We start from the raw sequence: 23114 nt of genomic DNA on the forward strand, positions 1-23114 counted from the left end.
ATTTCTGGGGATGTGGTAGTTTATTCTTTGTGTCATTGTGATGTTTTGTTGTTACTGCTGAAATCGCTGGCATCCGTTTTAAGTTCTGAAATCGAGGATGAGTTGGGACAAGTTAATACCGGGTGGACTGAAAGTCTTATCCGCCCTGCTGTGAGCAAAGACACAGCCTGACCTTAAAATACCGTGCGGAGCCCCGGCCTCGTACAGCCAAATAAGAGCGAGACGCAGGAGAAGGGTGAAGCGCGCATACTACACGCGAACCTGCAGGAAACACTGCGGGTCTGATTTATCCGCATCCCCGGGACAAACAGAACACGAGAACTGCGTCCAATCAGAAGTCAAGATAGGAGACCAGAAAATCCGTTGAACACACCACTGTTTCGCGTCGCCGTTCATAGTGCAACAACACGGCCTTTAAAAGTAGCCTACCTAACGAGCCGCTGGGCCGACCTTCAGGCGAGGGAGGGGCCAGACAGAAGAATGCGCCTGATCTCAGCGAAAATCAAACAGACGCGTAGAACGCGGTGGAAGTAGATGACTCGAACCAACGCATAACAACAGCCTACACGTTGTAACTTACTCATCGATCAATATTCTGCTGCTGGATTAATTAAAATAGTCTTTCAGCGCGATCTAGCCTGCGGAGGACACGGGAACTCCGTTTTTTCTGTGTTGTTGTGCCGGGAATCTAGTGGAAGAGAAAGGCGAGCGTTTCTTCGCGGTCCGCTTGTTCATAGATCGGTCAGTTATTAGTTTTTAGAAGGTATAAAGTCACACAGTAAGGCGGTGGGAAAATGACTTGTACTGTACGCAGTTTCTTTGCCACCCTGGTTGTGCTGCTTTTCTGGCGCGCTGAAGAGGTTGCAGAAGCGTGCAGCTGTTCTCCTGTTCATCCCCAACAGGCATTTTGCAATGCAGACATAGGTAAGTAGTACGTTAAAGAGACTTGCAACCGCTCGTGAATTTAGCCAATAGTTGTCATAGTCGGAGTAGACGTGTAGTTGCTTGGATCCCATCACTGAATAAGGGTTTGTGGTGAACGCTTATGCTACGTACAGCAGGTTAAGTCTGGCACGAGGAACACCAATGACGTACGAAAAAATGCAGCTAGGTACTTAGCTGGCTCCATCGTCAGCGCATTCAGTTTTATTTTGAATTTTGACAGCGAAAGCAATGCTCAATTTTATAGGCCTGCGTAGGACTACTAGCGTCAATGTTTTGGCTTTAGTTTTTTTTCTCGACCTATACATCTTATTCTTTGGTAACCGATCAACTACATGTAGCCTAGTTGGTGGGTTTGAAAGAGCACTAACGCTAGCTAACTTTTGAACCGAAGTTGGGTGTTTTGAGTACAGCTAGCAAGCTATGGAAATGTATACATTTTGACCAGGCCAATGACGTAGCAAATATAGTAAATATTTATTGCATAGCTGATGGGTTGAGATTGACTAGTTTCCCGTGCATTACTACAGTCTGCACAGACATGATAAATGGCTTCTGTAATACGCTCTGGGTTAATTGCCGGACCGGTTGAGTTCTGTTAGTTTCGGCTGCCCCTTGGCAATCGGATTACTCGTGGTTTCGAAAGAATCAGGTCACCCAAATCTTCTGCTGCCAAAATATTTTCCTCACACAGCGTGCCATGAGAAATGTGTTAGTATACCTCTTCATTGGCTGGATTTGGGACGTTTTAAAGACTCTGAAGGATTTTTTTGGCCTACTAGGCAAGTGGTTCCCAGACTCGGTCGTGGGACACCCCTGTGTATGCTGGGTTTCCTTTTCAACCACAATTGCAATCCCAAAATTTTAACTAGCTGTTCATTTTTCTTAATTAGGTGCTTATCATGTTTAGAGATGTTATTTACCCTCTTAAACCACATTATGTCAGAAATAGCTGTGCATACCATGAAGAATAAAATTCCTGAGGTCATATTGTTCTTATTGCACTATATTGTAAAATTTTGGTGTAAGGGGGCAAGTCATCCCTCTAAAAATGAAAAGCACCGAATTAAGAAAAAGTTACATCTTGGTAAAATTCAGGGATTCCATCTATGGTTTTTAATCGCATACACAGGGGTGCCCCAGACCGTTTGGGAGCCACTGCTGTGGGCTACTTAAACACGTAATTTCCCAGCTGTGTGCCAGAGTATATCTGGCTTGTCTGAGCATTTCGACAACGATGCCACTGTTACTGGGACATTATCCGTTCATGGGAGTTTATTCAAACTTGTGTTTGTTGGTAAAGCCGTTAAAATCTCATTTGTATAGTTGCCACAGAATGTCTTTGGACGTTTTTGGGAAGATGCGGTGTAGGGTGTTGGGATATTGGAGGGGAACGAGCCCATTGTTAATGCTGTATCACGGTGTAGTTAAGGCCCTGTGCTGTATGATGCAGACCTGCAGATTTTAATGCTGTTCTAAGGTGTAGTTAAGGCACTGTGCTGTATTTTAATGCCGTGTTAAGGCACTGTGCCGTATTTTAATGCCGTGTTAAGGCGTAGTTAAGGCACTGTGCTGTATTTTAATGCCGTGTTAAGGTGTAGTTAAGGCACTGTGCTGTATTTTAATGCCGTGTTAAGGCACTGTGCCATATTTTTAATGCTGTGTTAAGGCGTAGTTAAGGCACTGTGCCATATTTTTAATTCTGTGTTAAGGCGTAGTTAAGGCACTGTGCCGTATTTTAATGCTGTGTTAAGGCACTGTGCTGTATTATGCAGATCACTCGTAGGCCGTGTTTACCTCGTGCCGTGGGCCTCAGCGCCAGGACGCCCTGGCGTAGCTTCGCGGCCTCCCTCACACGCGCGTATCGCTTTGTCACGCTCTGTAGATCCCCCGTCTTTTTCACTCCCTCTCTGTTTATTCCCACCTTTTTTTTGACATGCCCCGAGCCCCTGAGGCGCTTGGCCGGCCCTTCGCCTCTTCGGGCTTCCCAGCAGATAGGAATCTCTGTGCTAGTATTCAAATACAGCCTGAAACAAGCCAGCAGCTACAGGCTCCAGCACCCCTTTCCCCGAGTGTGAGAGGCTGTCTGGAACACCACAGATGTGCAGAGAAAAGCATTGTTCCTCAGTCACACGTGTCTCATGTTTAAAAGGAATTGTGTTATTATTATTAATAATGTATGTATTTATTTTATTTTGCTAAAAACTTCCAATCAGAATTATATACTTGTCTGAATAGCAGACTGTTTATCAAAGTGCATTCTGGGAGGGCCGCAGTGTATGCAGGTTTAACTCCAGTCCTGGAGGGCCGCAGTGTCTGCAGGTTTAACTCCAGTCCTGGAGGGCCGCAGGGTCTGCAGGTTTAACTCCAGTCCTGGAGGGCCACAGTGTCTGCAGGTTTAACTCCAGTCCTGGAGGGCCACAGTGTCTGCAGGTTTAACTCCAGTCCTGGAGGGCCGCAGGGTCTGCAGGTTTAACTCCAGTCCTGGGGGGCCACAGCTTATGCAGGTTTAACTCCAGTCCTGGAGGGCCGCAGTGTCTGCGGGTTTAACTCCAGTCCTGGAGGGCCACAGTGTCTGCAGGTTTAACTCCAGTCCTGGAGGGCCACAGTGTCTGCAGGTTTAACTCCAGTCCTGGAGGGCCGCAGGGTCTGCAGGTTTAACTCCAGTCCTGGGGGGCCACAGCTTATGCAGGTTTAACTCCAGTCCTGGAGGGCCGCAGTGTATGCAGGTTTAACTCCAGTCCTGGAGGGCCGCAGGGTCTGCAGGTTTAACTCCAGTCCTGGAGGGCCGCAGTGTCTGCAGGTTTAACTCCAGTCCTGGAGGGCCGCAGGGTCTGCAGGTTTAAGTCCAGTCCTGGAGGGCCACAGTGCCTGCGGGTTTAACTCCAGTCCTGGAGGGCCACAGTGTTATTTTTCCCAGGGGGAACTTCAGCTGAAGTAGCCGACATACAAAAAATGAAATAAACTATTTGTGTAAATTACTTTAAGGAATAAAATTCCAGAAAGTGTATTTCCTGGTTCCCCAAATTACATTTAATGTTATCACAGATTCATACTAAAGAGTCCATTAAGGAAGAACATCTCCCTCAGAGTGGGAGAAGGTTGGGAATACTGTGATGGGAATGCTGTAGTGATAATGCTGTGATGGGAATGTTGGGAATGCTGTGGTTTAGCTCTGCCAGAGATTTCAGGCTTTCCCACCCATGTCCAAATTGATTTGATGGGACAGCGCTGAGCACAGATGCTGCCCATGGCTGGAATGGGAGTCAGATTTAGTTTTAAATCTCTGCCTCTCTGGTCCAGTCGTGAGGAGAAAGTGGCCTCTGTTAACAGGGTTATTGGAAGTCCTTGTGTTAAGGAATGTCCTCTGAGTCATCATAAAAACGAGCAAAACAAATTCCAAAGTCTTCAGCTTTTTAAACTGGGTCACATTTACAGTGCTACATTTTAACTGCCACAGTGGGTGATGGATTCTCATTGGACAGGCTTTGTGAATGTGCAAAATGACTGTAGGACCAGATCATGAATCTTTCCTCTTGAGTCCACAAAGAGAATAAAAACTTTATTTTACTGATTCCTCATGGTGAACATAGACCTGCCAGTTCCTGCCCCAGCAGTGAGGGTTTGTGTTGTGCGGTGCCTGTGGAAATACTGCTTCTCTGGTTTCAGAGCAGAAGAGGCTTTCTTTGGCTCATTAGAGGTCTGTTAAGCCCTTACTCATATCCTCTCTATGGCTTTCACAGGGCTCCTACCCTCTCTCTTTCTGTGTGTGTGGAGGAAAAAAACAAGCTAAAATTAGGGTTTGGGAGAGCGCCGGTGCCTTGGCCACTCCGCCCGCTGGCAGCAGAGGAGGGGGCGTGTCTGCAGTTTGTCAGGACGGTGAGCGCACCAGTCAGCCCGGGGAGAACTGCCGTGAAATGGTCTGCAAATTTTGACTGGTGTGTTTCCGCGGTAACCACGATACATTCCGGCTGCGGAGCCATCCAGTGAAAACCTTCCCCGGTGGAGATTGGGTGTGGTCTAAGTATGGCCAATGAGGTGCCGTTTTAAGTTTGAATGATTAAGTACAGTGTTACGCTGTATGCCAAACCAGGCTCGTAAATCCTAAATACCTGAGGCTAGCAAGCCCGTAATCTAGTGCCTCTCCCTACGTGTTGCGTTAGACGTGAAAGGTGTTACCTGGACTTTCCTGGGTGAAGGTAACCTTTCCTGTCTGGGGGGCGTGTTTGTGGTTGACTCACCGCCAGGCCACCGTTCTGGCTTCCTGCGACCAGCTCACTCGGACCGGGCGACTCTTCGCTAGACACCCCTGGGGTGCGGTTCCGTCGGTCCGGTCGGCCAGCCCGCCCTCCGATATGGATGTTCAGTTTAAAAGGTGTATATACAGTGACAGTTTGTCGTGGTGTGTGAGACAAACTCCGTCTGTTTGTCTCCAAAACGTCTTGCCTCCGGCGTCTTACTCGTGGTGTGCGATCCAGGTCAAAACCCCCCCCACAATACGTCTCCCCACAGGTGCGACTGATTTCAGCTGAATGAGTCAGTGCCACCACCCCCCAAGTGTGACGCCAGCTCTGACCCTGCCTCCTACCGCCTGCCGAAACCACACCTACGTTTCACAGACATTCACAAAAATAAACCACTAAAGCTTTATCACAACAACCGAAACTCAAAATCTCTGACCATTTATGTCCATTTGTAATGTATTGTGTGGGTGTGCTCATTAACGTCTGAGGCTTTCATGTTTTTTGTGTTGTTTTGGGTGCCACTACGGTTGCTTTTGCTGTTCCCAGTAACCAGCGGCTGTATTCACGTCCCTGTGTGTGTAGAGCTGGTTCTGCGTCAGGGTGTACCTCCGCTGTGAGGACCTTGAGTGGTGCAGGGTTTATGGAACAGAGTGTACACGCAGCTGGTCAAAGGTCTGAGTCACAGGTGGGCCACACCTATTACAAAACGTAAAATCCTAAAATGCCGGTAATATTTGAAAAATTCTGAAACTTATTGCCTTCAAAAAATATACACTGTATACATTTGTTTTTTGTTTTTTACTGTCAGTAATCTGCAGGATTTTTAAAAATGAATCACAAAGACTGCACATCATTGGGGTTAAACGGTAGAAGAGCACGGGGGTGTGCTACATAGTGGTGCTGAGGAGGATGGGTGTGACAGGGACGCGAGGACTGGGGGGGGGGACTAAGTGGATGGATGTGTTGGGGGGAGGTGTGTTTCGGTCTGCTCAGAGAGGAGATTGTGCACTGGCTCTCTCTGTCTTTTTTCACCCGTGGTGCAAGTCCCTGGCTGGGGAAGTTTTCAGACTTGCGCTGTTCTGTGGGGCCGTGCTGTTCTGTGGGGCTGTGCTGTTCTGTGGTGCTACACTGTTCTGTGGGGCTGTGCTGTTCTGTGGGGCTACACTGTTCTGTGGGGCTGTGCTGTTCTGTGGGGCTACACTGTTCTGTGGGGCTGTGCTGTTCTGTGGGGCTACACGTTTGGCTGTATTTCTGTGGGTCACGTCTGTGGGCTTGTTCTGTGGCTGCGTGTCTGGTGCTACACTGTTCTGTGGTGGTGCTCACACTGTCTTCCTGTGTCGGGGGCTGTTCTGTGGCGTGCTGTTGTGGTCTCCCAGCTCCCACTGTACTGTAAGGGATCCCAGCATCTCTCTCCTGGACGGGGGGTGGGTGGGGTGGCTGGATGGTGCTGTGCCAGGAGCCTTGTTTATTTACCGTTCAGCCGAGCTGTGGTTGGCTACTCGCAGGAATTCTGAGGGAGTCAGCAGGATCTGGAGGGAAAAAGAGGGAGTAAAAGAAAAAGGCGAAACCCCTGGAATCCTTTGGTTCAAACCAGAGTTATGCCCGACATGTACCACAGACCTGTTCCCGAATCCATCATGGGCCTGTCCCAGAATTCATCACAGACCTGTCCCAGAATTCATCACAGAATTGTACCCAGAATTCATCATGGGCCTGTCCCAGAAATCATCATGGGCCTGTCCCAGAATTCATCGCAGACTTGTCCCAGAATTCATCATGGGCCTGTCCCAGAATTCATCACAGAATTGTACCCAGAATTCATCATGGAGCTGTTCCAGAATTTATTATCAGCCTGTCGAATATGTCACAGGCCTGGCCCAGAATTGTCATGGACCTGTTCCAGAATTTGTCACAGATCTGTCCCAGAATGAATCGGGGAACTGTGCCAGAATTCATTATGGACCTGTCCCAGAATTCATCGTGGTCCTATACCAGAATTCATTATGGACCTATCCCAGAATTTGTTAGCGATTTGTCCCAGAATTTGTCGTGGACCTGTCCCAGAATTTGTCACCAGTCGGTTCCAAATTTCATCATGGACCTGTCCTAGAATTTGTCATGGGTTTGTCCCAAAATTAATCACGAGACTGTCCCAGAATTCATCATGGACTTGTCCCAGAATGCAAAAAAGAGACGGGGAAGTTGAGCGTTGGGGAGTGATATTCGGAGAGAGAAAGAGGGAGAAAGAGATGGTATGAAGGACAGAGAAAGAGTCAGGCAGTTATGTATGGAGAGAGGGAGTGGGAAAGAATGAGAGAGGGAGGGGGAGGGATTAACAGGGAAACAGTGCTGACTGCAGTCTGCCCTCTGTCTGGAAGAAAGGGAGGCTCCATGTACCTGGGTCAGAAGTGTGTGTGTGTGTGTGTGTTAGTATGTGTGCCTGCTAGTGTGTGCACATGTAGTCATGTAAGTGTGAGTGTATATACACAAAATGCTCAAAAGTATGTGGACACCCCTTCTAATTAGTGGGTTTGACTACTTCAGCAACACCGATTAGTTACACGTGCATGAACTCAAACATACAGCCATGCTCTCTCCATAGACAAACATTGGCAGTAAAATGGGTCGTACTGTAGAGATCAGTGCCTTTCAATGTGGCACTGCCATGTGATGCCACCTTTCCACCAAGTCAGTTTGTCAGATTTATGCCCTGCTAGAGCTGTCATGGTCAACTGTAACTGCTGTTATTGTGAAGTGGAAACGTCTAGGAGCAGTAACGGCTCAGCTGTGAAGCGGTAGACCACACTGGCTCACAGAACGGTCCCATTATGTGAGCACCCCGCTGAGCACTGAAGCGTTTAGCGCGTTAAAATCGCCTGCCCTCGGTGCAACACTCTCTAGTGAGATCTGCCTCTGAAAGCAACGTCAACCCAAGAAATCACCGCGCGCAACGCCAGGCGTCGGCTGGAGTGGTGTAAAGCACAACGCCATTGGACTCTGGAGCATTGGAAATGCGTTCTCTGGAATGAGGAATCACGCGTCACTATCTGGCAGTCTGACAGATGAATCTGGTTTGGTGAATGGCAGGAGAATGCTCCCTGCCCGAATGCATAGTGCCAACTGTACAGTTTTGTGGAGGATGAATAATGAGTTGTTTTTGTGGTTCTGGCTAGGTCCCTTAGTTCCAGTGAAAGGAAATCTTAATGCTACAGGATGCAATCACATTCTAGAGAATTGTGCACTTCCAACTTTGTGGCAACAGTTTGGGGAAGGCCCTTTCCTGTTTCAGCATGGCAATGCCCCCGTGCCCTGACCTCAACCCCATTCACCTTTGGGATCAATTGGAAAGCCAACCTTGAGCCAGGCCTTATTGTCCAACATCAGTGCTCAAGCTCACTAATGTTCTTGTGGCTGAATGGAAGAGAATCCCCTAGCCATGTTCCAAAATCTAATAGACAGCCATCCCAGAAGACTGGAGGGGGGGACCAACTCCAATTAATGCCCTTGGTTTTGTAATGAGGTGTTCAACAAGCACTTATGGGTGTGATGTTTGGTTGTCCACATACCTTTGGCCATGTTGTGTGTGTGTGTGTGTGTGTAGTGGGATGGTAATAAGAATGTATTCAGTGCAGCATAGCTTTGTGTTTCTTAACATAACATGGTGAGATAATAAGAGGCCCTCAGAGCAGTGTAGCATCGCTTAGCATGGCATCATGGACTATCTTAGAAGGGCATTGAGACACTAGTGCAGCTTAGCATAGTTTTGTGTAGCTGAACACAGTATAGCCTTGCAGTGCATAGCAGGATGCTAATGAGAGAGTAGCCTTCTTAGGAGAGGTGCATCTTAGGTTAGCTTAGCATAGAACCTCTTCAGAGTTGCAGAGAGTTTGGGCGGGTGCCCATGTTCTGCCTATTCTCCTGAGCATACAAACGGACCCTCTCCTGTCACACCCCGACCTGCAGACGTTGTCAGGAGTGGGGACCCTCTCCTGTCTGCCCTGCAATAAAGAGACACAGCATCGAGCTTTTTCGCATTCATTTAAAATGTCAGAGCTTTGCCACTGCCGACTCCCTCTAAAGTATCAGGCTCTGTTATCCGATATCCCAATTGGACGATGTTCAGAGTGGCTGATAGCCCGATTGGCTGATTCTTTCAGAACCTCTCTCTTGGCATTCCAACACAGGATATATTTCCAAGCAAACTACGATCAGTTCAGTTTTGTTTTTACAAAATGCACTGTATAAAAAGATGTCCTGGGAGAACAGCAAAAACTGTGTGAAATTACTTTTTTTCTTACATTTAAGTGTTAATTTCCCCCAAGATAAAAAATATGTTGTTTTTTCAAATTTACAAACAAGAACGTAACAAAATTTTATTTTGCCGTAAAGTATGCAGGTCCTGAACACTGCTGCTAAAGTTCTGACTCAGTTCTGTAGAGGTACTCGCGTCAAGCTGACTTCTGATTGGTAGCCCACTTAACGGTCACACTGCTGATTGGTTTAGATATTTATGCCATAAACATGGTTACTAAGTGACAAATCTCTGAGTACAATAGACTGACCATCATAGCATTTGTTTTCTTCAGTTGTTTATGCATCGTATGACTGTTCAAAGTAGGGATTTTGAATGCGGAGTCTTTTAAAAACGAGGTGAAAAAAGATGGCATGCTTATGGTAGATGTGCGCAGGTAAGTCAGCCTGGGGGCGTGTGAAAGTGCGCTGGTGTGGCGAGCGGTCAGTGCAGTGAGTGACGCGCGGTGTCAGGCTGTCCTGCAGGAGGCGGGTTTTTGGGTTTTTAGAGCTCTCCGAGTCCAGGCGTGACTCGCATGCCGCAGGCTAAATGGCCCGTGCAGATGGGGTAAACGGTCTGTTTTAGTCATTACAGCCTTTTTTTTTTGTTCGTCTTTTGAAAACTTACCCTGTCCTTTGGGCTGTTTTTGTGGGTGAGGGTTATTTTGGGGGGTGGGGGGGGAGGAGTAAGGGTACGTAAGAGATGGGTTGGGGTGATTCAGCTGGATTTACGCACCACCCCAGATCCACAAGCGAAAACTGTACCCCTCTACCCCTCTACCCCTCATTACCCATAATCCATCTCTTCTCAAGCTTTGCTTCATGCAGAGGGGTACCTGTGTTAAAGTCAAGCAGAGAGAGACTTTGGGTAGCAGTATGTGGTGGTTTGGAGTACAGTATGTGGGGTTTGGGGTACAGTATGTGGTGGTTTGGGGTTCAATATGTGGGGTTTGAGGTACAGTATGTGGTGGTTTGGGGTACAATATGTGGGGTTTGAGGTACAGTATGTGGGGATTGGGGTGCAGTATGTGGGGTTTGGGGTGCAGTATGGTGGTTTGGAGTACAGTATGTGGTGGTTTGGGGTACAATATGTGGTGGTTTGGGGTACAATATGTGGTGGTTTGGGGTACAGTATGTGGGGATTGGGGTGCAGTGTGTGATGGTTTGAGGTACAGTATGTGGGGTTTGGGGTGCAGTATGTGGGGTTTGGGGTACAGTATGTGGGGATTGGGGTGCTGTATGGTGGTTTGGAGTACAGTATGTGGTGATTTGGGGTACAGTATGTGGGGTTGGGGTCAGTTGTGGTGTTTGGAGTGCAGTATGTGGGGTTGGGGTACAGTATGTGGGATTGGGGTACAGTATGTGGGGTTTGGGTACAGTATTTGGGATTGGGTACATTGGGGTTTGGGTCAGTGTGTGGTTTGGGGGTACGTATCTGGGGTTTGGGGTACAGTATGTGGGGATTGGGGTACAGTATGTGGGGTTTGGGGTACAGTATGTGGGGTTTGGGGTACAGGTTGGTGGTTTGGTACAGTATTGGGGTTGGGCTACAGTATGTGATTGGGACACATGTGGTTGGGTACAAGTATGAACAGGTTGAGCGTACAAGGTGGTACAGTACTCTTGGAGTTTGGGTACAGTATGTGGATTAGGGTACGTATGTGTGGGTTTGGGCAGCATGGTCACAGTATGTGGGGATTGTGGTGCAGTATGTGGTGGTTTGGGGTACAGTATGTGGGGGTTGGGGTACAGTGTGTGGTGGTTTTGGGTGCAGTATGTGGGGATTGGGGTACAGTATGTGGTGGTTTGGGGTACAGTATGTGGTGGTTTGGACAGAGTGTAGCACAGTGGGTAAGGAACTGGGCTTGTAACCGAAAGGTTGCAGGTTCGATTCCCGGGTAGGACACTGCCGTTGTACCTTTGAGCAAGGTACTTAACCAAAATTGCTTCAGTATATATCCAGCTGTATAAATGGATAGAATGTAAAAAATGCTATGTAAAAGTTGTGTAAGTCGCTCTGAATAAGAGCGTCTGCTAAATGCCTGTAATGTAATGTAATGGTTTGGGGTACAGTGTGTGGTGGTTTTGGGTGCAGTATGTGGGGATTGGGGTTCAGTGTGTGGTGGTTTTGGGTGCAGTATGTGGGGTTTGGGGTACAGTATGTGGGGTTTGGGGTACAGTGTGTGGTGGTTTTGGGTGCAGTATGTGGTGGTTTGGGGTGCAGTGTTTTGGGGTTTGGGGTGTAGTATGTCTGGGTTTGGGGTACAGTATGGTGGTTTGGGGTACAGTATGTTGTGATTTGGAGTACAGTATGGTCTGATCCATTAAAGCACATGTACTCGCACATAAACTGATGCACACATGCACGTGCACACAAATGCTTATAAACATAGACGCACACAGAGACACACTCGTACTCTTGCGCATTTGCATACATATGATTAAGCTGCGTGTGTGTGCAAGTATAAATGCGCATGCATGCATACGTGTGTGCTTACGTGTGTGTGTGTGTCCATGCGTTCGTCAGTGCGTGCGTCTGTGAGTGGGCTCTAACCTCTGCTCTCCTCCCCCTTCCTCTCCCTCTTCCTCAGTCATCAGGGCGAAGGTGGTCGGGGGGAAAGAGGTGGATTCTGGGAATGATATTTACGGTAACCCCATAAAGAGGATCCAGTATGACATCAAGCAGATCAAGGTAAGATGACAACAATAATAATAATAACAATAGTAATCTTCATCATTGGCATCATAATCATCATCATCTAATATAGTGCCTTTCATGGTTTTACATGTTATGTGCATTTCTGAACACCCCCCCCCCTCCCCATATTATGTCATATTTGGTGCTACTGCTGGTGCATTTCTGCATGGATTTGCTTCCATTCAGCCAGAAGAGCATTAATGAGGTCTGGCACTGATTGGGCGATTAAGCCTGGCTCACAGTTGTCTTTCCAACTGATCCCTAAGGTGTTGGACAGGGGTGAGGTCAGGGCTCTGAGCTGGCCAGTCTCAACAAAACCTTTTCTATATGGACCTCGCGGAGTGCCAGGGGGCATTGTCATGCTGAAACAGGAAAGGGTCTTTCTCAAACTGTTGGGGAAGCGCAGAATCGTCTAGAATGTGATTGTGTGCAGTAGCATTAAGATTTACCTTCACTGTAACTAAGGGGCCTAGACCAATCCATGAAAAACAGCCCCAGACCGAGGGGTGTCCAGATACTTTTGGTCCTGTAGTGTAATTGACTTTCATCTCCTCTCCCTGTTCATCCACTCCACTGTGTCTGTGTCTCACGGGTGAAGTTAGAATCAGAGTTTCCCCCTCAGTCTGGTCTGCACTGAGCTAATGTGATTGGTCAGAAAATGTTGGTCATATCCTGAAAGGTGTGACACCTTTGCGTCAGGGGTCACACTTGAAAGGGAACAGGTGTGGCCCCTGACCCATAATTCCCACAGCAGTTGTGTCAGTTTGCTTGCATTTGGGGAGCAGGTACAGAAAGGTTTCAGGCCTGCCTTCCTGTGCTGAGTCACTGGGCTGTTAGGGGTGTGTGTGTGTGTGTTAACCTTCCTCACCTGTGTTCAGATATTTAAAGGGACAGAGGTGTGTGTGTGTGTTAACCTTCTTCACCTGTGTTCAGATATTTGAAGGGACAGAGGTGTGTGTGTGTGTTAACCTTCCTCACCTGTGTTCAGATATTTAAAGGGACAGAGGTGTGTGTGTGTGTGTGTGTGTGTTAACCTTCCTCACCTGTGTTCAGATATTTAAAGAGACAGGGGTGTGTGTGTGTGTGTGTGTGTGTTAACCTTCCTCACCTGTGTTCAGATGTTTAAAGGGCCAAACAGGGACATTGAGGAGGTCTTCACTGCTCCTTCCTCAGCTGTGTGTGGAGTAACCCTGGACTCCAGCGGAAAAAAGGAGTACCTGATTGCAGGTAGGCCCCATATGAAGACGAGTACCTGATTGCTGGTAGGCCCCATATGAAGACGTCCATGGAAGGATCGTGTTGTTCAAACCTAGCCACCAGAAAACATATACACTGGCAAGCAGGTCATAGCTAGCTGTGGCTATTCAAACTCCTGGTGATTTGAAATCCAAAGACGGCACATGTCTCCTATTCATCATAATTACAAGAAACACCCATTCGTAAAACTAAAATACTTTATACCACACTGTAGATAAGACCTTGACAAAGATATACATGTAAGAATCTTGTTGTTCAAACAAGTTTGCCCGATGACCTAGCCACCAGAAATAATACGCTAGCAGCTGGTTATATCTGGCTATGGAATAGTATTCTATCTGCTGGGGATGCGGATTCCAGAGGGATGCGCACGTCTCCTTTTCACCATAATTACAAAAAACACCCTTTCGTAAAACTCAAATGCTTTATACCACAATGTAGATAAGACCTTGACGAAGAAATACATAAGCCGCGTTTCCACCAAAATTACCCGGAACTTTCAGTCCCAGGAACTACTTTACCAGGAACTAAAAGGTTCCTTCAGCCAATGGTTGTCTGCGTTTCCACCGGGGTCTAAAGTACCGCGAAGATTAGGCAAATTAGCCCACTGACGTTGTCGTCGGTCCATCTGTCATATGATTTCTTCTGTAACTCCATACTACCACCGAAGTAGCCTACATTATTTTCCAATAACCGGGACAGCCCGGAGGGGTTTATTCTACTTATATACAACGGGTTACCAACAATGACTATATATGGTTACTTTTGTATTTATTGATTTTCATATATCCTCTCAAACACATTCATTAACAGCAGAAAACATGCACACGTTGTAAACAATTTGCTGTTTTATTACTTTCTCGTCGTCAATTCCATGTAGGCTAATCGCAAAATGACAAAAATAGAACGAAAACTCGGACTTGCGTGAAAATGTGAATTAGTAGTGGTACAGCCACCGTTTGCTTTCCTTCGAAGTTACTGCTAGCCGAGCAGCGAAGTGTGCCCTCCAGATGCGAACCATGCACCATAAATTAGTCCATAGTCTTCCTGGTCTTTTCGTGGAATTGAAAAATGGCAGTAAAATTGAGTAAAATTACGGCAGTCTGAAAAAGCTAAAGGGAAGATTACTAGAATTAACCTCTTATTTTACCCGGATAAAAAGTGCGGAAGGTGATTTCCAGTTTGCTTGTACTGTATCACCAATGTTAATTATGCAGAACTACCGCATACCTCACATAACTGTATCAAACGTTTTGAGTCGATTACAACGGGCTAACAAAGAAAATCCGGAAGAAAATATTCAGCAACCGAATTAATCCGTTTGAATGTTTTGGTAGCCTACGTAATATGCTGTCCCAGCACGAATGCTTGGCATTTTATAAAACGAATACTAAAGCAAGAAAAGAACAGAAGAGCACACGTTATAATTCCAAGACGTTGACAGGCTATAACCAAAAGTAGGCTACTGCGCCGCATAACATACAAGTTTGATTTGAAGTTATTATGAAAATAAATTGGTTTGCCGCTGCATATTTTCAAACATGGCGGGTAATGGCGGAAAATAAATACAACACAAATGCTACGAGTACTCGACCAATCAGAAATGTTCAGCGCTGCAAGCTCCACCCAAAAGGTTCCTGTACTTTCGGAAAGTACTACCCCCCGAGCAGGAACGTTTTGGGGGGTAAAACAAAGCCCCCAGAACTAAATTTAGACCCTAGTTCCTGCGGTGGAAACGCACTGAGTTCCTCAAAAGGTTCCTAGTTCCGGGGTATAGTTCCTGCGGTGGAAACGCGGCTATATTAAAACATCATTGTTCAGTCGAGTTTTAGCTGTCTAGACATCCAAGAAAACATTTTATAGGGCCTCTTCCGAGGCATAATTTGGACGCATCGGAGTTGTTAGGATGATGTCAAGACAGGGATTGGCTACAATTTGAATAACATTTCATTTCAGCAAAACAAAATCCCTTCAGGGGTTATTTTGAATAATATAGCGACTGCCGTTTTTTTTGTTGCCACATCGCTTCTGAAATGGCTGTGGAATTCTAGGTCCTTCAGGACGCTGGCAGCTGTAACATTTTTAGGACACGTAACTATACAAACGTATCGATAACTAATAACCAATTAATATTTGAAACATTTCACAGTGAGTTTTTCTTGTGGTGAAATGAGTAATAATGCCTTCAGTGTGGTTGGATCTTTTATAATGACCCCACTCATTTTGGTGAAGCGTTAAGTGCAGACACAAATGCTCGTAAACAGAGCCAAGTTCGCAAAAAATTCCTGATTCCTAAAGTAAAAAAAAAAGACATTGCTGAACTATTAGTGCACTTTTGAAACGATTTAATAGCTCTGTCTACTCCGATTTTGTATGTATCTTTGTTAAATGACCTGTTAAAGTGAGCCCAGATGCCAATTTTGTTTTACGTTTCTGTGTGGAACTCCCATTGTAATTATATTGCAGGCATACTAGTAGAAGTTTAGGCCTGTAGTAAGTACTCCAGGTAGATTACAGTGGCACTAGTAGAAGTTTAGGCCTGTAGTAAGTACTCCAGTTAGATTACAGTGGCACTAGTAGAAGTTTAGGCCTGTAGTAAGTACTCCAGGTAGATTACAGTGGCGCTAGGAGAAGTGTAGGCCTGTAGTAAGTACTCCAGTTAGATTACAGTGGAACTAGTAGAAGTTTAGGCCTGTAGTAAGTACTCCAGTTAGATTACAGTGGAACTAGTAGAAGTTTAGGCCTGTAGTAAGTACTCCAGGTAGATTACAGTGGCACTAGTAGAAGTTTAGGCCTGTAATAAGTACTCCAGGTAGATTACAGTGGCACTAGTAGAAGTTTGGGCCTGTAGTAAGCACTCCAGGTAGATCACTGCAGTCTGACAGGTTACACACCACTGGTGTCATCATTCCTACCACAGCTCCTGGGTTAGACTGTGCTGTTGCTCAGGTAACTATTCTAAGATGTTTCACACAGGAACCTCTGCTAAATGAATGCTATAGCCGCGTTTCCACCGCAGGAACTATACCCCGGAACTAGGAACCTTTTGAGGAACTCAGTGCGTTTCCACCGCAGGAACTAGGGTCTAAATTTAGTTCCTGGGGCTTTATTTTACCCCCCAAAAGGTTCCTGCTCGGGGGGTAGTACTTTCCGAAAGTACAGGAACCTTTTGGGTGGAGCTTGCAGCGCTGAACATTTCTGATTGGTCGAGTACTCGCAGCATTTGTGTTGTATTTATTTTCCGCCATTACCCGCCATGTTTGAAAATATGCAGCGGCAAACCAATTTATTTTCATAATAATTTCAAATCAAACTTGTATGTTATGCGGCGCAGTAGCCTACTTTTGGTTATAGTCTGCCAACGTCTTGGAATTATAACGTGTGCTCTTCTGCTCTTTTCTTGCTTTAGTATTCGTTTTATAAAATGCTAAGCATTCGTGCTGGGACAGCATATTACGTACTAAAACATTCAAACGGATTAATTCGGTTGCTGAATATTTTCTTCCGGATTTTCTTTGTTAGCCCGTTGTAATTGACTCAAAACGTTTGATACAGATGTGAGGTATGCGGTAGTTCTGCATAATTAACATTGGTGATACAGTACAAGCATACTGGAAATCACCTTCCGCACTTTTTGTCCGGGTAAAATAACAGGTTAATTCTAGTAATCTTCCCTTTAGCTTTTTCAGACTGCCGTAATTTAACTCAATTTTACTGCCATTTTTCAATTCCACGAAAAGACCAGGAAGACTATGGACTAATTTATGCTGCATGGTTCGCATCTGGAGGGCACACTTCGCTGCTCGGCTAGCAGTAACTTCGAAGGAAAGCAAACGGTGGCTGTACCACTACTAATTTACATTTTCACGCAAGTCCGAGTTTTCGTTCTATTCTTGTCATTTTGCGATTAGCCTATATGGAATTGACGACGAGAAAGTAATCAAACAGCAAATTGTTTACAACGTGTGCATGTTTTCTGCTGTTGTTGCCAGTTATACATATAAATGTGAATGCATTCTGTCGCTTCGGATGTCAAGACATGAAAGCGAATGTTCGCATAAAAGCATAATGAATGTGTTTGAGAGGATATATGAAAATCAATAAATACAAAAGTAACCATATATAGTCATTGTTGGTAACCCGTTGTATATAAGTGGAATAAACCCCTCCGGGCTGTCCCGGTTATTAGAAAATAATGTAGGCTACTTCGGTGGTAGTATGGGATTACAGAAGCGACAACGTCGCTTTTTCATACGTCAGTGGGCTAATTTGCCTAATCTTCGCGGTACTTTAGACCCCGGTGGAAACGCAGACAACCATTGGCTGAAGGAACCTTTTAGTTCCTGGTAAAGTAGTTCCTGGGACTGAAAGTTCCGGGTAATTTTGGTGGAAACGCGGCTTATGCTAAGTGGTGTATTGTTTATCGCACAAAATAGTGTGCAGTGTTACTGTTTGTGTACTAAGTGTACCAACTAGTGTGAGAGTGAAGCTTCATAAGCGCCATCATGGGTGGAGCTAAATGACCTGTCAATCGTTGGAATGTTTGAACGAATAAAAAGATCTTGATCTCCACAGAAAGACCCAATTGATTGGGTCAAATCAGAGAGTAACTTGGTGTACTAAATGGTAACAAAATTGTATTTGGTGGTGCTACATGGTAATGGATCTGTTCAGAGCTGCAGTGGAAATGTACTCAGTGGTGGAGTCATGCTGTGTGTTTCAGTGTGTACTAAGACCTTATGGGTGATGTCATGGCTGTACTAAGTGCTGATAGGTTGTGCTAAGAGTTGACTGTTGTGCTGAGTAGCGTGCTGCGCTGTCTGTGCTGCCTGTGCTGCCTCTGCTGTGGGATGTACGGCGTGACTGTTCTACTGAGTAGCGTGCTGTGCTGCCTGTGCTGTGGAATTTACGGCGTGACTGTGTTCTACTGTGCATCGTGCTGTGCTGCCTGTGCTGACTGCGGGCCGCTCTGTCCCCAGGGAAGGCGGAGTCGAACGGGAAGATGCACGTGACCCTGTGTGACTTCATCGTTCCCTGGGAGACCATGAGCCACACCCAGAAGAAGAGCCTGAGCCAGCGCTACGACATGGGCTGCGGCTGCCGGGTGAGGGGGGGGGGGGGGGGGGGGCAGAGAGAGGAGAGAGGGAAGGAGGTAGGGAGAGAGGAGGGGGGAGAGAGAGAGAGAGGGGGGAGAGAGTCAGACATACAGACAGACCGAGCCAGAGAGAATCGAACCTCTGGCCACATGGGGGTTGTATATACTTAGTTGAATGTACAGCCATTACAGCTGCAGACACATCTGTTCAGCCTCTACCTTGACTGACTCACTCATGCTATGCAGTTCTGCCATAGTTCAACTTCAATGACCTAATCACTGTTGGTTTAAATGTCATTGCAGCTAATCAAGGCTTTTCAGAGGAAAGCTGGTTAGCATGTTAGCTGCCTAGCTTGACCCAGCCCTCTCCTGCTTTCACAGTTTCGTGAGCCATTTGCTATTAGCACGTTGGAATTCTGTGTTACAAGCTCTCATTTAAAAAATATACAAATCATAACTGTATTAATCATAATCATAACTCTCTCCCTCTTCTCCCTTCCTCCCTCTCCCTCCCTTCATCTCTCACTCTCCTCTTTCTATCCCTCTCTCTCATCTGTCTCCCTCTCTCTCTGTTCTTCCCCCCTTTTTCCCCTCTCTCCCCCCTTTCTTTCTCTTCCCCCCCCTTACTCTCCCTCTCCCCCCTCTCACACTGTCACTCACTGTCTCTCTCTCAGATTACACGCTGTCCCTCCATCCCTTGCTCCATCAGCAGTCCGGAGGAGTGCCTGTGGACTGATTGGGTGATGGAGAAGAAAATCAGTGGTCGCCAGGCCAACCATTACGCCTGCATCAAGAGGAACGATGGGTCCTGTGCCTGGTACCGCGGCCTGGCCGCCCCCAAAAACGAGTTCATGGACATCGAGGACCCCTAACCACCCCACTGTCGCCTCACTGCCCAATTAAAAAAAAAAACAAGAGACCGAAACAAAGCCAAAATGTAACTTTTTTAAGAAATGAAGAAACTAGTAAATACATGAACAGGTAACCAAAAAATAAGATAAAGAAGAAAAGATTTCAAGTAAATTATAATTTAGTGAAACGATCATGAGAACAAGAGAGACAGGTTTAGACTGGACAAGTGATGTCACTTCCCCAAGTAGGCTGGCTACAGGAAGTAGTATTTTGGACGATCCTGGAAAGAAGGCACTTTCTGCCCCAAAAAGCGCTTAACACCCCCCCCCCCTTCCCCCACTGATACAAATGAGTACAGATTAAAATCACAAAGCAAAACTGAGTCTTTTGCATCACGTGATCTTGCACACGTCATTACAAACCCAAATTGCTTTTGGTCAGTGGCCCCCACCCTGCACTTCTCTCTCTCTCTCTCCGTCACACACACGCACACGCGCACACAACACACGCACGTGCACACACTGGCACACAACACACACGCACGTGCGCACACGCACACACAACACACACGTGCACACAACACACATGCACGTGCACACACACACACGCACGTGCGCACACACAACACACACGTGCACACAACACACACGCACGCGCACACAACACACAGGCACACGCACACACACACCTGGGGGGGGGGGGGGACATCCTGGGTGAGTCAGGAAAGGCGTTGTGTGCTGAAGCTGAGGCTCCCCCTGAGCCTAACCCCCCTCCTCCTCGTCCCGCCGGGCCCCTGAGCCTAACCCCCCTCCCCCTCGTCCCGCGGGGCCCCTGAGCCTAACCCCCCTCCCCCTCGTCCCGCCGGGCCCCTGAGCCTAACCCCCCTCCCCTCGTCCCGCCGGGCCCCTGAGCCTAACCCCCCTCCCCCTCGTCCCGCCGGGCCCCGGAGCCTAACCCCCCTCTCCCTCGTCCCGCCGGGCTCACGGGGTAGTGTGCTATGTCCCAGCTCTTTATATTTCTCCTGTGCGTGCGTGCGTGCTTATGCGTGCTTAATAATCAAACGTAATTGGTCCAGGTCTGTTAGACACTGCTAGCTCCGCCCATCTTGACGCCCATGCCCACATCACTGTGCTGGCTCCCCATTGTAATATGAGTGTGTGTGCGTTAAGACTCAGTGTAATGTGTGCGTTAAGACTCAGTGTAATGTGTGCGTTAAGACTCAGTGTAGTGTGTGCGTTAAGACTCAGTGTAATGTGTGTGTTAAGACTCAGTGTAATGTGTGCGTTAAGACTCAGTGTAATGTGTGCGTTAAGACTCAGTGTAATGTGTGTGTTAAGACTCAGTGTAATGTGTGCGTTAAGACTCAGTGTAGGGTGTGCATTAAGACTCAGTGTAGTGTGTGCGTTAAGACTCAGTGTAATGTGAGTGAAAGGGATTCCGGTGTGATGCCAAAACTACTGCGGCTCACGCAAACATGGATATGTCAGACCACGGGGGTCATTACTCCGCTCTTATTGGGCCTTTCCTGGGGAACGGCCTTCTGCTAGAACCAGGTCAGGAGGATGGGGAGGGCTATGGGAAATGATGTCACACTGTGCATCCGGGAGGCATGATCTGATTGGACACCTCTTGACGACTGTCTCTGCCTCCCAGGGCCTCTGCACAGTTGTTTATACAACTTTTTTTTTTTTTTTTTTGCCTGCGTTTGGGGGGACAGCTAAGCTTGTATGGCAGGTGCTGATTGGCTGGTCTAGCGTGGTACATGCTGATTGGCTGGGCTTAGGTACAGTGGATAGTAATTGGCTGGGCTTGCATGGTGGATTGTCATTGGCTGAATTGAGTGGTATGGAGGGGGTTTCTATGGAACTGGCTGCTTGACATCATGTGACGACCCCTTGTGAAAAAATATGTGATAAAATCCAATATATAAAGAATATATATATTTTTGTATATGTCAAAATGTAATACATATGTTTGATAGTACTGGTTATTGCCACATTCGTATTTCATTTTACACATACATTCTACTGTCAAAATATATTCTCCAGCATGTTGTCCAATATATGCATTAAATTGGCCAGTGGCATTATATTTAGTACTATATGCTTGTATATTTTGACATATATTCAGGATAGATTTTTTAGAAACATTCTTTAGTGTTTTTGTTTGCCATGGTAAGCAGTTTTCTTATCCCTGCCAATCACACATCACTACCAGCAAACTTTCACCTGCAGCGATTCATTTTAGAGAAATCTTACCTGAGAAACTTTACCTGCTCTTAAGACCACAAATGAGAGATTTCCGTTTACTTGCTTTTTTATACTCGTTCTATTGCTAGTATTAAATATATTGGGAAATGCTGACATAATTTAAAACTTGGTCGATCTGTGTTTTTACTTGTCATTTTATATAATTATTATAATTATTATTATTTTAATGTAATTTTTCTTTGTCTTTTTTTTATCTTTCTCTTACTTTTTTTGCAGAAAGTATAGTTTGAGACTTGTTGTGCTGGAACCACACAGGGGAGATTGTGTAATCAGAAGCAGATTATGCATGTCTTTGTTTAAATTCACATGTGGCCATTCACTCAGTGGATGAGAACATACAGTATTATCAAATAAAAGTGTAGAATTGACAGCTGTGGTACGGCGTGCTTCTTTTCTGACCTGTGCGTCACCCTGAGGTTTTGCAGAGCGGGGAGGGTGTGGCTGGGGTGCAGGTTTTGAAGATTGATTGGCTGGACTAAGTAAAAGGAGGAGGGGGGTGGTCCTTCAGGTAGCATTAACATCGATGTGTTCAAATGATGTTCCAAAAAAATAAAACCTATTGGCCACAAACACAGAAGAACACACTAGCCTGATGTTTCTCCCCTTTCTTCTTCTGGCTGGAACTTCCCAATGGCGTTTCCTCTCTCATGGCCCTACACTGCCTCCCTGTGGCAATTATGTTTATTGCCGATTTTAGGGGACAGAGTTCTACCAACTTGTGAGTGACCCTTTTACACACCAGTGAATCCCTGTAGTTAAATATGTGTATTTATTTTCAAATTAGACTTTACTACAGGGATTTCTGAAATTGCTCCCATTGAGGAGAAAATAAACTCTAAAAACATGCCTGCGTTTTGACCTGAGCTTTTAACATATAAATAGAACCTGCTACTCGTTGGGTAGTGCAAACTCAGTTGATAAAAATTAGACTTAAGTCTAATGAAGTCCACCAGAATAACTTACCGAGTCTAGTAAAACCTTTACACTTCATCTTAAGTCTTTCCTCATAGCTTTTATCTAAATTAATTCCTGGTATGCAAGATAACAGCTATGAGGAATGGTATACAATGCTTAATCACTTCAAGTTTAGTAAAAGGAGACTCGGGTGATTTGATTGAGGCTTTTAAATTCATAAATGGGATCAATAAACTGAACTACAATAGATTCTTCAGGTTGAGTTCTGTTAGTAGAACAAGGGAGCATAAATGGAAATTAGCAAAAGGTAAATTCCCCACAGACATTAGGAATAATTTTTTCATGCAGAGACCAGGCATGTGTGGAATAGCCTGCCAGGTCACATAGTAGAGGCAGAAAGTCTTGTGGTTTTCAAGACAAGGCTTATAGTGTTAGATACTGTATAGCACTAGGTAATCAGAGCACGTACAGTTTGGTTAGGAAAATTGCGAGCATTGTATGCAATACAACTGTTCAGTTTGCAGCTATTGCTCAAAAATAGCACATCACAT

General features: G+C 46.1%; 1 protein-coding gene across 1 annotated transcript; it reads left to right on the forward strand.

The window, feature by feature from the left end:
• Positions 1 to 197: 197 nt before the first annotated feature.
• LOC135249437 (metalloproteinase inhibitor 2-like) lies at positions 198 to 22016 on the forward strand. Its single transcript, XM_064325088.1, has 5 exons — positions 198 to 924; positions 12068 to 12168; positions 13293 to 13401; positions 18411 to 18535; positions 19201 to 22016. The coding sequence occupies exons 1-5, from the start codon at positions 795 to 797 to the stop codon at positions 19396 to 19398; spliced, it is 663 nt and encodes a 220-aa protein (XP_064181158.1). The 5' UTR covers positions 198 to 794; the 3' UTR covers positions 19399 to 22016.
• Positions 22017 to 23114: the final 1098 nt, after the last annotated feature.

The sequence above is a fragment of the Anguilla rostrata genome, chromosome 2 (genome assembly GCF_018555375.3).
Source record: "Anguilla rostrata isolate EN2019 chromosome 2, ASM1855537v3, whole genome shotgun sequence".
Lineage (NCBI taxonomy): Eukaryota > Metazoa > Chordata > Actinopteri > Anguilliformes > Anguillidae > Anguilla > Anguilla rostrata.